The sequence below is a fragment of the Drosophila kikkawai genome, chromosome 2L (genome assembly GCF_030179895.1).
Source record: "Drosophila kikkawai strain 14028-0561.14 chromosome 2L, DkikHiC1v2, whole genome shotgun sequence".
Taxonomy (NCBI): domain Eukaryota; kingdom Metazoa; phylum Arthropoda; class Insecta; order Diptera; family Drosophilidae; genus Drosophila; species Drosophila kikkawai.
Genome location: NC_091728.1, coordinates 30,474,215 through 30,488,434, shown reverse-complemented (window position 1 = coordinate 30,488,434; position 14,220 = coordinate 30,474,215). Strand labels below are relative to the sequence as shown.

Here is a 14,220-nt window from a genome sequence, read left to right as displayed (position 1 = left end):
CAAGCACACGGCGCATTATACGAAGCTTTGGCTTCTATATAATGCTAAAAATTTGCTGCGAACACCTCCACAGGAGTCCTGACCTCAACCCAAATGAACATTTATGGGATCTAATATAGAAAAGGATCCGGAAACACACCATAACATCTAAAAAATGCTCAAGGATGTCATCGTGGAGGAATGGGGCAAAATTACAGCCGAGGAGTCAAAAAAACTGATGGATTCCATGCCGAGGCGCCTTACGGAGGTGCTAAAGGCAAATGGATACCTTACTAAATATAAAAAGTTGTAAATAATAGGCTTTAAGTAGTTTTTAGTTAGCTGTACGCAGACTTTTGCGTGTACACTTTTTCATAGCGTTAAGTTTAAAATTAAAATTAAATCATAAGACATGGTTAAAAAATTCTAAAAAAAATACGTAATTGAAGGCAATTAAATAAAGTTATGTTACGAAAAAAAAAGTTGGTTAAAATGTTGAAAAATGGCCGAACGGTGTGTGTTTGAAGTTTGAATTTGAAATTTTTATGGGGTGTACGCAGAGATATGCGGTTGAGTGTACATAAATATGTACAGCTGTGTTCACTGAAATAGCAGTGCGACAGAGGAACAACTTCAAAACGTTTTTTTGTACACATTCCTTTTTGCTAGCTGATCTATTGCACATTTTTTTTGTAAAATAGAACATAAAGATAAGAATCGAGAAAAAAATTCCGTTAGATTTGCTCTATTTTTATGTTTTATTGATATTTTTTCACATATGCAGCTCGTTTTGGCCGATCACTGAAATAGCAGTATTTAATTTTCTTTCGCAGAAAGTGCCGAAATTTCTTTTAATTTTGTAAAAAATGAGTTTAATTACGGTCGTTATTATAGTTTATACTATAATACACCTTTACAAAGCAAAAAAAATTATTTTAGTGGGCGCAGGACCTCACTGCTCCATGAGAGAAAGGTATCAGATAACTTAGCCTAGAAAGAAGGGCAAAACATGTAAAGAGACTCCAAATCTTTCAAATTGTTATTTTAGAATAGTTTATAAAATCATAAAATATGAACCGAACCCAAAAAAACCGAGGTACGATTCGCAAAAACCACAGTTGTACAGGCTCGACGCGTACTTCGCTTCAGCAAAGCTCGTCCTTTTTCATCCTCTAGGGATATATGAGCAGGAATTGGCATGGGAATCAGTCATGGGACCATTCGCCGGGGACTTATTGAATAAATTTTAGATTCGCGAAGTCCATGGAAAATGTCACTGCTTGGTTACAGGCATATCAAGGCCAGATTGGAGTTCGCCAATAGCCACTTGAACTGCCACTATTCAAATGGCGTAATATCCTTTGGACAAATGACTCCAAACTGGTTTTATTTGGTGGAATAGGACAAGACAATATGTCCGTCGACCTCCAAATACATAGTACCCCCCAAACCATACGCTGAAGACGCTGGCCTAAAAATCATGGTATGGGTATACATTTCATACAACGATGTTGGTCCCGTATATATGATCTGTCGGATCAAAGACCATTATGTTTATGTCCAAATATAAAAACTGTCTTGCAGCCGTATCCTGAGGAAAAAATGCCATTAATTTGGACATTTCAACAGTACAGTGACCCTAATCATACCATCAAGGTGGCCAAGGAGTGGGTTCTTAATGAAAAAGTGGATGCAATGCCATGGCCTGCACAGTCCCCGGATATAAATCCGATCGAAAACTTATGGGGGACATAAAGGGCTACGTATTAAAGAAGTTTCCGACTTCTAAGCCGCAGCTTTGGCGATTTGTGCAGGAGGAATGAGACCATAATCCCCTCAAGCGTTGCTAAGACTTGGTGGACTCCTTGCCACCCAGGAATGAGGCTATGATAGCTTCTAAAGGCTATTTAACAAAATATTAGATCATAGTCAATTAGAATTTAAGAAGAAATAGGTTTCTTATACGATATTTTTAAATTTATGAAGAATTTTAGTTTTTCACTGCTATTTCAATGATCGGCATAATATAGACCTTTTTTGTTGTTATTAGCTATATCTTCTAAAAGGTTTATGTTACCTAAATTAAATGATTGTGGTATTGTTAATAATTAAATACACTAAGCCTTTATGAAAAAAATTTTTATGAAAATAGTGTTTGTAATAGTATTTTCCAATCTTAAACGTGCAGGTCGTGGGGCACTGCTATTTCAGTGAACACAGCTGTACATAGATTTAATCAAAAATCGTTTATAAATTTTTGCATTATTGTTAAAAATTACACTTACCATGAATAGCTTTCAATACGTCCGAAGATTGTGATACCGCTTGTTTGTATAGAAAGAGCATTGTTGATTGCCTCGAAACGTGAGCTTTCTAATAACTTCATTTTATATTGAATAATTTAATAGTTTTACAAAAATACAGGTCCAAGCATATAAAACATACAACTTTTTTTTTTATTATTATGACTTTCTTGTCTTTTGATTATTAAAAATAAAACGATAACTTTTTTTAATTTTTCTTTAGAGGTCTTCTGTCTTTCGGTAGCTTAATAATTCCCGCTGAATTATTTAACATAAAGTGTATGGAACACAGAGGTGCTATAATGTAAGTCATTTTTGCTTGTTTAAGCATGGTTATCAGATTTGCAAAAACTTTCTGAACAACTTCAAATCTTTTATCAACTATTTTTCCGATATGTACGATGATGTGCGAATCTCCGCAACTCCTTGACATGACACTTCAATGTCAATAAATCCGTGGTTGTAATAGCTCAAATGTGTTTTCTGTATAGAAAAACATGGGTATATTATTATTGGGTATTTTCGTATTATTATTATACAATTTCACAGCACGAAACATTAAAAATAAACAAACATACATTTGTACATACCAACGTATGTCAACATGTATGAATGTGTACATAAAAAATGTATTGGTCATTTTCGAATACACATACGCTTGTATGTATGTATGCATATACATATGTATGTATGTATGTATGTATGTATGTATATTAATTAAAACGTATATACGTATTTACATATATATACTGTCGGATTTAGTGCTTAATTCATTAATAATAAACCATTCTAGCAAACTGAATTATATTTTATAAAAAAAAAAACCAAGGATGGAATGTAAATACCAACAAGCTTCTACCACACATAAAATTTTCTTAAATTCTATACGCAACAATGCATAGCAATCGATCTGTTTCAGATGTGAACAGCTTAAGTTTTTATTTAGGGTATTCCATATACGACTTTATGACTGAAAATATCGGTCAATTTCGTTTCTTTTTTATAGGCTCTTCCCACACACCGTCAAAGCGCATCCACCGTCCGTTGAACTAACTGCCGTTCCGAATTTTCTCAAATGGACCGCGGTTAGAACGCATTAAAATCTAACCACGGTTTGTTTGGCAATAGTTAGGCGATAGTTTTTCGGTGAAACTCTGATTTCTTCTTCTTAACAGTGAAAATTTGACCAACACTACGAAAGTGTATACACACTTGGCGAGGAACAAATGAAATATAGAATTTAAAATGTGCCGCCAAAGCTACAAGCATGCCCAAAATAGTTTCTTTTTTTATTTTTTTTTTGTATATTCTTCTGCCAAAGTGTCCCCAATTGCTACCATTTAATATAAAACGCCTACCTCTACTTTAATTAAAGTTTTGGGAAGCCTATACCACCTATTCATACTCTTCGAGGAATTTGCTCTTTGTTAGAGAAAAATCATTCGAAAAACTAAAATTCTTTGTCATTTAATTCATTTAAATTTGGTGCGGATAAATTCTGACGCAATCTGTGCTTTTGCGGTTGTACAACATCCAAAATAGTTGGTAAATGCTCCATTTCAAATTTGCAACTGCCAATTCGACAGTCTTTGTTTACGTTTTCATGAGCCACAGCTGATCGATCAGCTGTTCGGATGGTGAATGTGCTTTGACGGTGTGTGGGAACAAGAGTTTCACATTTGTGAAAAATCCCAAACGTTCCTCACAAATGTGCTGTGTGGGAAGACAGTATTAGTTTTTCTAATGATTTTTCTCTAACAAAGAGCAAATTCCCCGAAGAGTGTCTATAGGTGGTATAGGCATCCAACATTTTTAAATTAAGGCAGGCGGTTTATATTAAATAGTAACAATTGGGGACATATTGGGGCAAGAATATACAGAAAAAACGCCAACAACTATATTGGGCATGCTTGTAGCTTTGGCGCCACATTTTAAATTCCATTTCTCATTTGTTCCTCGCCAAGTGTGTATACACTTTCGTAGTGATAATCAAATTTTCAGAGTTGCACCAGTTTTTCGGTCGCCTAACTATCGCCAAACAAACCGTGGTTAGATTTTAATGTGTTCTAACGGCGCACATTGGGCCAGCGAGCCGATAGTTCGACGAAAATTAAAGTTTTAAAGCTAGGTTCTTCAAATTTGGTACATATATTAGTGTCGATTCACATAAAAACATATATAAGTTTCAGACCGATCAGACCACGCATTCCCTAGCCGCCCATATATGATAGGTTTCCTCTTATTGATATTTTTACGGTAATAAATAAATTAAATTCAACAAATGTTTTATATTCATTTTTTTAACACTTAACCTTAATATTAATAAGTAAAAAATAACAATGCATTTAAAATGAATATAAATAAGTATTTTTCATTTTAAAATGTTCCTAACAGTCGTCTTCTACGTCAAGTTCTATTGAAAACGGATTTTCAGAGTCAGAATCTAAATCACTATCACTATTGCTCCGTGCTTAAGTCGAGTTCTATCAGTTCATCATAAATCCAACTCGTTACGGCAGATGCTCTATGATTGTTTTCTATATAGACATCAAACAGTTGCTCATATGTGATCTCAAACACAGCTACAATATGTCGAATTTATATATATAGGGGCAAAAAGATGCAAAAAAGCTTAATAAAACTAGTTTATATACACTTTGCACTTTAATGGCACATAGTTACTTTTTGGCACAAGTTGGCACAAAATTAGTTATAGTCTACAACAGATGGGTTACCAGGTTAGCTTTTTTCTACTTTTGGACAACACAAATAAACGCACACAAAGAACACATTAACAAACATGAACAAAATCTTTTTTAATTCGAATATTCTACATACCTTTCCCTTTCTTTTCCATAATTTTAGTGAAAATAGCTTAAAGCACAACAATTTTGTCGCACTCGCAAGTAAACAACATCTTTCTCGCGTTTTTGAGTTTCGTACGCACGCAATCAAAGAGTTGACTTTGAAGGGCTGCCAAAATTTCCGGGATGCATCAAAACAATTAAAATCTTTTGATTACTTTTAGTCAAAGTATATACTTTTCAAATTTTATTATTAAAATAGGTTTACTTTCTATGAAAAATTTGAATTTTCGTCGATATATCGGTTCGCTGGCCCAATGTGCGGCGGTCCATTTGAGAAAATTCGGAACGGCAAAACCTTATGGACCATTTGTTCAACGGGCGGTGAACGCGCTTTGACGGTGTGTGGGAAGACCCTATAAATGCTCCATTTCAAATTTGCAACTGCCAATTCGACAGTCTTTGTTTACGTTTTCATGAGCCTGATCGATCAGCTGTTCGGATGCGCTTTAACGCAGCTCTGTGGGAACAAGAGTTTCACTTTTTTTTTAAAATCCCAAGCGTACCTCACAAACGCGCTGTGTGGTAAGACAGTATTATACGGTTTTCCCACTCAGTGCATTTGTGTGGAACAGTTGGAATTTTTCCCAAATGTGAAACTCGTGTTCCCACAGAGCTTTGCATCTGCATCCTCATCCAACTACAGCTGCTCCTTCCAAAACAAAGATGGTTAAAGCGGCCGATGTGGGAGTAAAATGAATAGCTTATCAACTATTTAGGCTGTTTACGACCTGCTTTTTCCGATGTGGCAAGGCCGGCTAGCTAGTCGTCTAGGGAAGGGATAGTTTCCTATCTGCCCACAGGTCGAGCCATAAGTCCCAGCTGACCCAAAATCCACAACAAAATAACAAGACACAAAATAAAGGTAAGCAAATCTCGGACTAAAACAATAACTAAATGCACAATTAATGTTTTCTCTCTTTCTCCCGGACGCAGGCTTGGGGCATGGAATAACCTCTGGACGCTCCCTCCCTTCTTGAGGTCCGGAACATCTTTGACGGATCCCCATTTGGCAAGCAATTGGCTCAACCTGTCATCTCTTGCCCGGCTCTTTGTTAGAGAAAAATCATTAGATAAACTAAAATTCTTTGTCATTTAATTCATTTAAGGAGGCGTCAGGAGGCGTCATCAAGCGCGCCATCCATATGTTGGCATTGCTGCCAATAAACAGCGCTCCAAATGAGGAGGTTAAAGCGCCGGAGGCCTTCAACGGGGCCGGAATGTTGGAGCAGTAGATTATTAGTATATTATTGTTGAAATTTACATGAAGAAAAATAGAACTAAAACGTAAACAATGTAAAACAAAAAGCTTATCGCTTGCACTCAGCCGAGCTGAATAGCCGAAACGTATAGCTTTCATAGCGAGGCAATTCGGACGCTGCTTGTGTAAAGAGAGTAGCCGATCAACCTTTGGAACTGCTGGCTGCGCCAGCGCAATAAAACTTTTTCGTGCGACTGCAGTTCTTCTCGTCTTCTTTTCTTTGCCTTCGAGTGGAAATTCCCCAGCTAGGCCGCAAGTTGCTAGTCGCCTTTTTTATTCGAATTTTTTGTCCGGAAAACCCTCACGGATTTACATTTTGGCGCCCGAACAGGGACTACGACTAGCTTTTCGATTTCGCGTCGGAAAAACTAACAAAAATAATGCCTTTTCGTCGTCTCGGCACTTGTTCCGTTTTTTTTATATATTTGGCGAAAAATCCTAGCTGGCGGAACTCGGCAAATCTTGGATCGGATTGGATCAAATTTTGGAAAAAAGGAAAGTTCTGGAAATCATGCCCAACGATCAGGTATTCAGTGCCAAAAATTAAAAACTTGGAAGCACTCCACGTTACATGTGTTTGTGTGCAATTATCTGGCTGTAATTCTTGGCACTTTGTGTATTGGAAAACCAATTAAAACCCACATATAAAACCTCCAAATAAACAAATAAAAAGTGAACAACCTTTAATAATTTTTGGAATTAAATTGTGAGAAAATTGATGTGCGTGCGGTACAGTTAAATACATACATATCTACATACTTATATACCAGCGTTTTGCCGCCAAGTTCATATCCCTTTCGTGCAGTGGCAGAGCAGTTATTTTTGAGCTATATACTCTGGTCAGTGGCTTTCAAACCGTACATAGTGGCATATTGGTTAATTTCGACATCATATACTCTGTCAGTGGTTTTCAAACCGTGTTCAAAGTAAAATTCCTGCAAAATTCGGCAGTGAAATTAAATTCTGCACATATTATTATATGTACATATGTATGTATTTACGTGCGACATTAATTGTGATACAGTTTCTGGTTTTGATTTCGGCGTTGGTTTTTGGCATTATTAACCCTTATATAACCCAAATAAAATTTGGTGTGCTTGTGAATTTATATTAATAAAATTTAATATTGGGGTATCGGCAAAATTGTATCAAGTGAATAATAATTACGGAATCATTTGCGACAGTGATATATTAAAACTTAGTGCCAATCATTTACATTTGGAGCATTTTTATTAATTTTCAATTAATTTCAAAATGGCTGAAAGAGATTCAGCTGCAAATGCAAAACTTTTGATGGCTATGCAGAAACACGATATGGTTCTGAGTGACATTGAGCGAATGAAAAAGGCATGTGAGGAAAGAACTATTTCATTCGACAAATTTCAAATGGAATATCGAATGCAACTTCTCGAATCGTACTGTAAAAAACTAATGGATATCCAGGCAGACATTGATATATACCCAGAAAATGATCTGAGAGCGTCGGTTGAGGATGCATGTATTATTACAAAGGCATTGTATCGCTCAGCAATGGTAGAAGTTGAACCTTAGAGAATTAGTCAAGGGGATTTCAGTGGTTATCGTCATTCATCGCAATTACCAAAAATGAATCTGCCGAAGTTTAGTAGAAAACATTCAGACTACAAAAATTTTATAAGTCTATTCGAGAGTTTAGTTCATAACGATCCATCCCTTACAAAGGTAGAAAAGTTCAACCATTTGCTTACATGTCTAACAGGTGATGCATTAGGAACTGTAAAGGCGTTTCAAATTTCCGAGTTAAATTATGAGAAAGCATTGGCTAGCTTGAAAAACGTGTACGACAATAAATGTTTGATTTTCTTCGACACGATTTCTCAGTTGTTTGACCTTCCCCAGGTATCGAAACCCTCTGCATCAGGCTTGAGGTCTCTTGTTGACGAAATATCGGCTCTGTATGCATCATTACAGTCGTTGGGTAGTGAACAGGAGATCAATAATGCAATTTTTATTCACATAGCTATGTCCAAGGTAGATCACACAAAAAAAACCCGATTTGAGGAGCAGCTAGATTACAATAAGTTGCCAACATGGTCTGATTGTGCGTTTCAGTTGAATCGGCGATACCAGCATTTAGCTGCTGAGGAATCAACGAAAAGTAAAGGGAAGCCTAGCCAAGGTTCGAATAAGGGATACTCAAAATCGTCATTCTCATGCACAAAAGCAGATCACAAACCAGATTCGAAATGTCAATAGTTGCCAAGCCTTTATGGCTCTGTCCGTGATTCAGCGTTTTGATTTTACGAAACATAATCGGCTGTGCATAAATTGCTTAAATCCTGGTCATCCAGTTAAAAAATGCAAAGCAACAAAGTGTCGCGTCTGCTCTAAGCCTCATAACACACTTCTTCACAGATATGGGGTAGAGCAGCAACCTGTAGCTTCGGGATCAGGTTCTCAAGTGCAGTCACAGTCGTTTCCTGTAGCATTTGATCATTCAAATCAAGCCCACTCATGTCATGTTGCAAGTAGCGACCAAGTGATTCTTGCCACTGCCGTCGTTAAGGTGCGGGATAGATTCGGACAGCTTCAATTAGCACGAGCTCTTTTAGATTCCGGGTCGCAAATAAACTTTATGGCCGAAGATTTGGCACAACGTTTGCGGCTACATAGGGAGGAGTCTTATTTGAATATTACTACTGTCGGGAAGAACGATTCGGTAGTGCGGCACAAGGTGCACACGTCAATTCACTCTCGCGTCAATGCTCATAGTTTCGCAACCGATTTTTGGGTGTTAAGGTCAATTTCATCATATCAACCTGACTAAGAGGTCAATTATGCCCAATGGAAAATTCCAGCAAACATTGAATTGGCAGACCCTCGTTTTCACAAGCCCGCAAAAGTGGACTTGCTTATTGGCGCAGAATCCTTTTTTGAACTTCTAAGCGTAGGCCAAATAAAATTGGGTGCCGACCATCCTTCGCTTCAGAAAACATTATTAGGATGGATTGTGTCAGGAAAGTACACTCAACGCTTAGCGAGTCAAGCTCAAGTAGGCAGCGTCACTGTCAGTGAAAATATAAGTTCTCTCGACTCTCTGGTGGAACGATTTTGGGAGTTGGAACAAGTCCCTGAGAGATCGAAGGCTGTTTACACAGCTGAACAAGTTGCTTGTGAGAAGCATTTCGAGCACACAGTAAAAAGACTTTCTTCAGGTCGTTTTGAGGTGAAGCTGCCATTCAAGACAAATCCAAGTGTTCTAGGCTTATCTAGACGCAGATTTCTTTCGTTGGAGCGCAGACTAGCGAATAACTGCGAGTTGCAAGACATGTATCACGAGTTTATGAGAGAGTATCTTAACCTTGGGCATATGTCACGGCTTCCAACGCTTCCTCCAGGACAACACTATTATATTCCACATCAATGTGTCCTGAGACCTGATAGTAGCACCACAAAGTTGCGAGTTGTTTTTGATGCGTCAAGTAAAACGTCAACCTGGATCTCATTAAATGAGACACTAATGGTGGGTGCAACTATTCAGAGGGAGCTTTACGCTATTTTGGCAAGATTTAGATTGAACAAATATGCCTTGACAGCAGATATTTCGAAGATGTATAGGCAAGTAAACGTTGCCAATGAAGACCGAAATTTCCAACTCATTTTGTGGAGGGAAAAATCTACTCAAGCTCACCAAACCTTTCGCCTAAACACTGTCACTTATGGGACAGCCTCAGCTCCATTCTTAGCCATTCGTTGTCTCTTTGAGCTATCAAAAATTTACGCTAAATCACATCCGGTGGCAGCGGAGGTAATTTCGAGCGACTTTTACGTCGACGATATGCTCACAGGAGCGAACAGTTTGGACGAGTTGGAAGTGATTCGCAAGGAAGTCACTGAGGTTTTGGAGTTAGGGGGTTTCCATCTAGCCAAATGGGCAACAAATCATCCAAGTTTGATGACTAACCAGGGACCAGAAAAATCTCTTATATTTAACACCTCTGAGTCCGTTAAGACGCTTGGAATGAGGAGGAACCCTCAGAATGATGCATTTCATTATAGTTTGGAGGATTCGTTTTAATCCTTACCTCCCACGAAACGCAACATTTTGTCCGTCACAGCTCGTTTGTTTGACCCCTTGGGGCTATTGTGTCCGTTGATCACAAGAGCAAAAATCTTGCTTCAGGAGCTTTGGCGACAAAAACTAGATTGGGATGAATCAGTTCCCATGAAATTGCATACAAGTTGGAACGAATTTAAGCAGAATTTATCAGAGATTGATAAGATATCCATTCCTCGATATATCTGTCTGTCGGCCTATCACGCTGTTCAAATCCACGGATTTGCAGACGCATCGAGCCACGCCTACGGCTGTTGCATTTATGTTCGCACGGTGGCTGGGACAAATAGGTTATCGAGACTGCTAACCGCTAAGTCACGAGTGTCCCCGCTAAAAACCAAATCAATTCCAAGGCTCGAATTATGTGCAGCGCATTTGCTGGCCAAGCTATGGACTCAAGTATCTCCTTTGCTACACAAGATAGAGTTGGAGAGCGTTAATTTTTGGTCGGACTCCCAAGTCACTCTATACTGGTTAAAGAGGGATCCGTCCACTTTAGCAACATTTGTCGCGAATAGAGTTGCTGAAATCCAGGAACTCTCAGAGAATATAGTCTGGCGTCATGTGCCTACAGAAGAGAATCCGGCTGACTTAGTGTCACGTGGAACAGATATAGAGGGTTTAAAGCGTACTCTATGGGAAAATGGACCTGAATTCTTACTGCGAAATCCAGACGAGTGACCTAGTTCTCATCAGGTTGAGGTATCACAGGAGTTACAGTTGTCCGAGAATAAAAAAAGCGTAGCAGTATGTTCCGTCACAAAAAACCAACCGAATGTTTTAATTGAACTTGTTTGACGATGTTCGTCATTTAATAAATTAATGCGGATCATGGCATACGTAAATCGATTTATTAAAGGGAAGAAGCGTCAACGCGATGTTGTTATTTCGGCCAACGAACTGAAGCTGTCGTTTCTTAGGATGGTCCAAGTCTTGCAAAGAGTTGAATTCGAGTCAGAATATCTTAAGATAGAGAAATCTGAAAGTTTGAGTCCACATCTACAATATGGTGTGAAGTGTCAACTAATTCGGGTTGGGGGAAGATTATTAAACGCGCCAATTCCGTATGATGCCAAATTTCCGTTGTTACTGCCATCGAAGTCAGAATTTGTTTCGTAGTATATTCGCAACTTACATCGGACTCATTACCATGCTGGTGTCAAGGTTTTGGTATCGCTCTTGAGACAGCAGATATGGCTTATCAATGCTCGAGGAGCATGCACTAAAATTGTCCGTAGCTGCGTACACTGTTTTAGGTACAAACCAGTGCTAATGGACCAGATAATGGGTAATTTACCCGCCGATAGGGTCAAAATGGCTCGCCCCTTTTTGGTTTGTGGGGTAGACTTCTGCGGTCCATTTTATGTATCATTGAAGATCCGCGGTAAACCCCCGATTAAGACTTATGTGGCCGACTTCGTGTGTTTCTCGTCAAAGGCTGTTCAACTTGAGCTTGTGATAGACCAATCCACTGACAGTTTTTTATCTGTTTTTAAAAGGTTCGTCGGGAGGAGAGGGCTGCCGAAGAAGGTGTACTGCGACAACGCCACGAATTTCGTAGGAGCGAGCAACGTGCTGCAGGAGCTGAACGCAGCGTTTCACCACAGCGAGGATCAGCTGATAGGGTACGCGGCTCAGAGAGGCGTCGAGTGGTATTTCATACCGCCGAGGTCACCACACTTCGGAGGACTGTGGGAGGCAGCCGTCAAGTCCGCCAAACATCGACTGCTGAGAGGGGTCGGCAACGCCAAGCTAACGGCCGACGAGTTGAGCACCCACCTGGTCGAGGTAGACGCGCTGCTCAATTCTCGACCAATCGCATCGACATTCAACAAATGTTTTATATTCATTTTTTTAACACTTAACCTTAATATTAATAAGTAAAAAATAACAATGCATTTAAAATGAATATAAATAAGTATTTTTCATTTTAAAATGTTCCTAACAGTCGTCTTCTACGTCAAGTTCTATTGAAAACGGATTTTCAGAGTCAGAATCTAAATCACTATCACTATTGCTCCGTGCTTAAGTCGAGTTCTATCAGTTCATCATAAATCCAACTCGTTACGGCAGATGCTCTATGATTGTTTTCTATATAGACATCAAACAGTTGCTCATATGTTATCTCAAACACAGCTACAATATGTCGAATTTATATATATAGGGGCAAAAAGATGCAAAAAAGCTTAATAAAACTAGTTTATATACACTTTGCACTTTAATGGCACATAGTTACTTTTTGGCACAAGTTGGCACAAAATTAGTTATAGTCTACAACAGATGGGTTACCAGGTTAGCTTTTTTCTACTTTTGGACAACACAAATAAACGCACACAAAGAACACATTAACAAACATGAACAAAATCTTTTTTAATTCGAATATTCTACATACCTTTCCCTTTCTTTTCCATAATTTTAGTGAAAATAGCTTAAAGCACAACAATTTTGTCGCACTCGCAAGTAAACAACATCTTTCTCGCGTTTTTGAGTTTCGTACGCACGCAATCAAAGAGTTGACTTTGAAGGGCTGCCAAAATTTCCGGGATGCATCAAAACAATTAAAATCTTTTGATTCATTTTAGTCAAAGTATATACTTTTCAAATTTTATTATTAAAATAGGTTTACTTTCTATGAAAAATTTGAATTTTCGTCGATATATCGGTTCGCTGGCCCAATGTGCGGCGGTCCATTTGAGAAAATTCGGAACGGCAAAACCTTATGGACCATTTGTTCAACGGGCGGTGAACGCGCTTTGACGGCGTGTGGGAAGACCCTATAAATGCTCCATTTCAAATTTGCAACTGCCAATTCGACAGTCTTTGTTTACGTTTTCATGAGCCTGATCGATCAGCTGTTCGGATGCGCTTTAACGCAGCTCTGTGGGAACAAGAGTTTCACTTTTTTTTTAAAATCCCAAGCGTACCTCACAAACGCGCTGTGTGGTAAGACAGTATTATACGGTTTTCCCACTCAGTGCATTTGTGTGGAACAGTTGGAATTTTTCCCAAATGTGAAACTCGTGTTCCCACAGAGCTTTGCATCTGCATCCTCATCCAACTACAGCTGCTCCTTCCAAAACAAAGATGGTTGAAGCGGCCGATGTGGGAGTAAAATGAATAGCTTATCAACTATTTAGGCTGTTTACGACCTGCTTTTTCCGATGTGGCAAGGCCGGCTAGCTAGTCGTCTAGGGAAGGGATAGTTTCCTATCTGCCCACAGGTCGAGCCATAAGTCCCAGCTGACCCAAAATCCACAACAAAATAACAAGACACAAAATAAAGGTAAGCAAATCTCGGACTAAAACAATAACTAAATGCACAATTAATGTTTTCTCTCTTTCTCCCGGACGCAGGCTTGGGGCATGGAATAACCTCTGGACGCTCCCTCCCTTCTTGAGGTCCGGAACATCTTTGACGGATCCCCATTTGGCAAGCAATTGGCTCAAACTGTCATCTCTTGCCCGGCTCTTTGTTAGAGAAAAATCATTAGATAAACTAAAATTCTTTGTCATTTAATTCATTTAAGGAGGCGTCAGGAGGCGTCATCAAGCGCGCCATCCATATGTTGGCATTGCTGCCAATAAACAGCGCTCCAAATGAGGAGGTTAAAGCGCCGGAGGCCTTCAACGGGGCCGGAATGTTGGAGCAGTAGATTATTAGTATATTATTGTTGAAATTTACATGAAGAAAAATAGAACTAAAACGTAAACAATGTA

At 38.7% G+C, this 14,220-nt stretch overlaps 1 protein-coding gene across 4 annotated transcripts in view; it reads right to left on the bottom strand.

Annotated features, from left to right (window-relative positions):
- The window catches only part of Maf1 (repressor of RNA polymerase III transcription Maf1), a 38,139-nt gene extending 34,904 nt beyond the window's left edge, over positions 1-3,235 (bottom strand). Inside the window, exons 1-2 of one of the 4 annotated variants that reach the window (XM_041777483.2) lie at positions 3,128-3,235; positions 2,265-2,765 (exon numbers count right to left, since the gene is read on the bottom strand). In XM_041777483.2, the coding sequence (XP_041633417.1) occupies positions 2,265-2,365 (101 nt within the window). In that variant the 5' untranslated portion in view covers positions 2,366-2,765; positions 3,128-3,235. Of the gene's footprint in view, positions 1-2,264; positions 2,766-2,872; positions 2,985-3,022 lie in introns of those variants that run through there. The other 3 variants (XM_041777482.2, XM_041777481.2, XM_041777484.2) reach the window with 3 other exon arrangements.
- Positions 3,236-14,220: the final 10,985 nt, after the last annotated feature.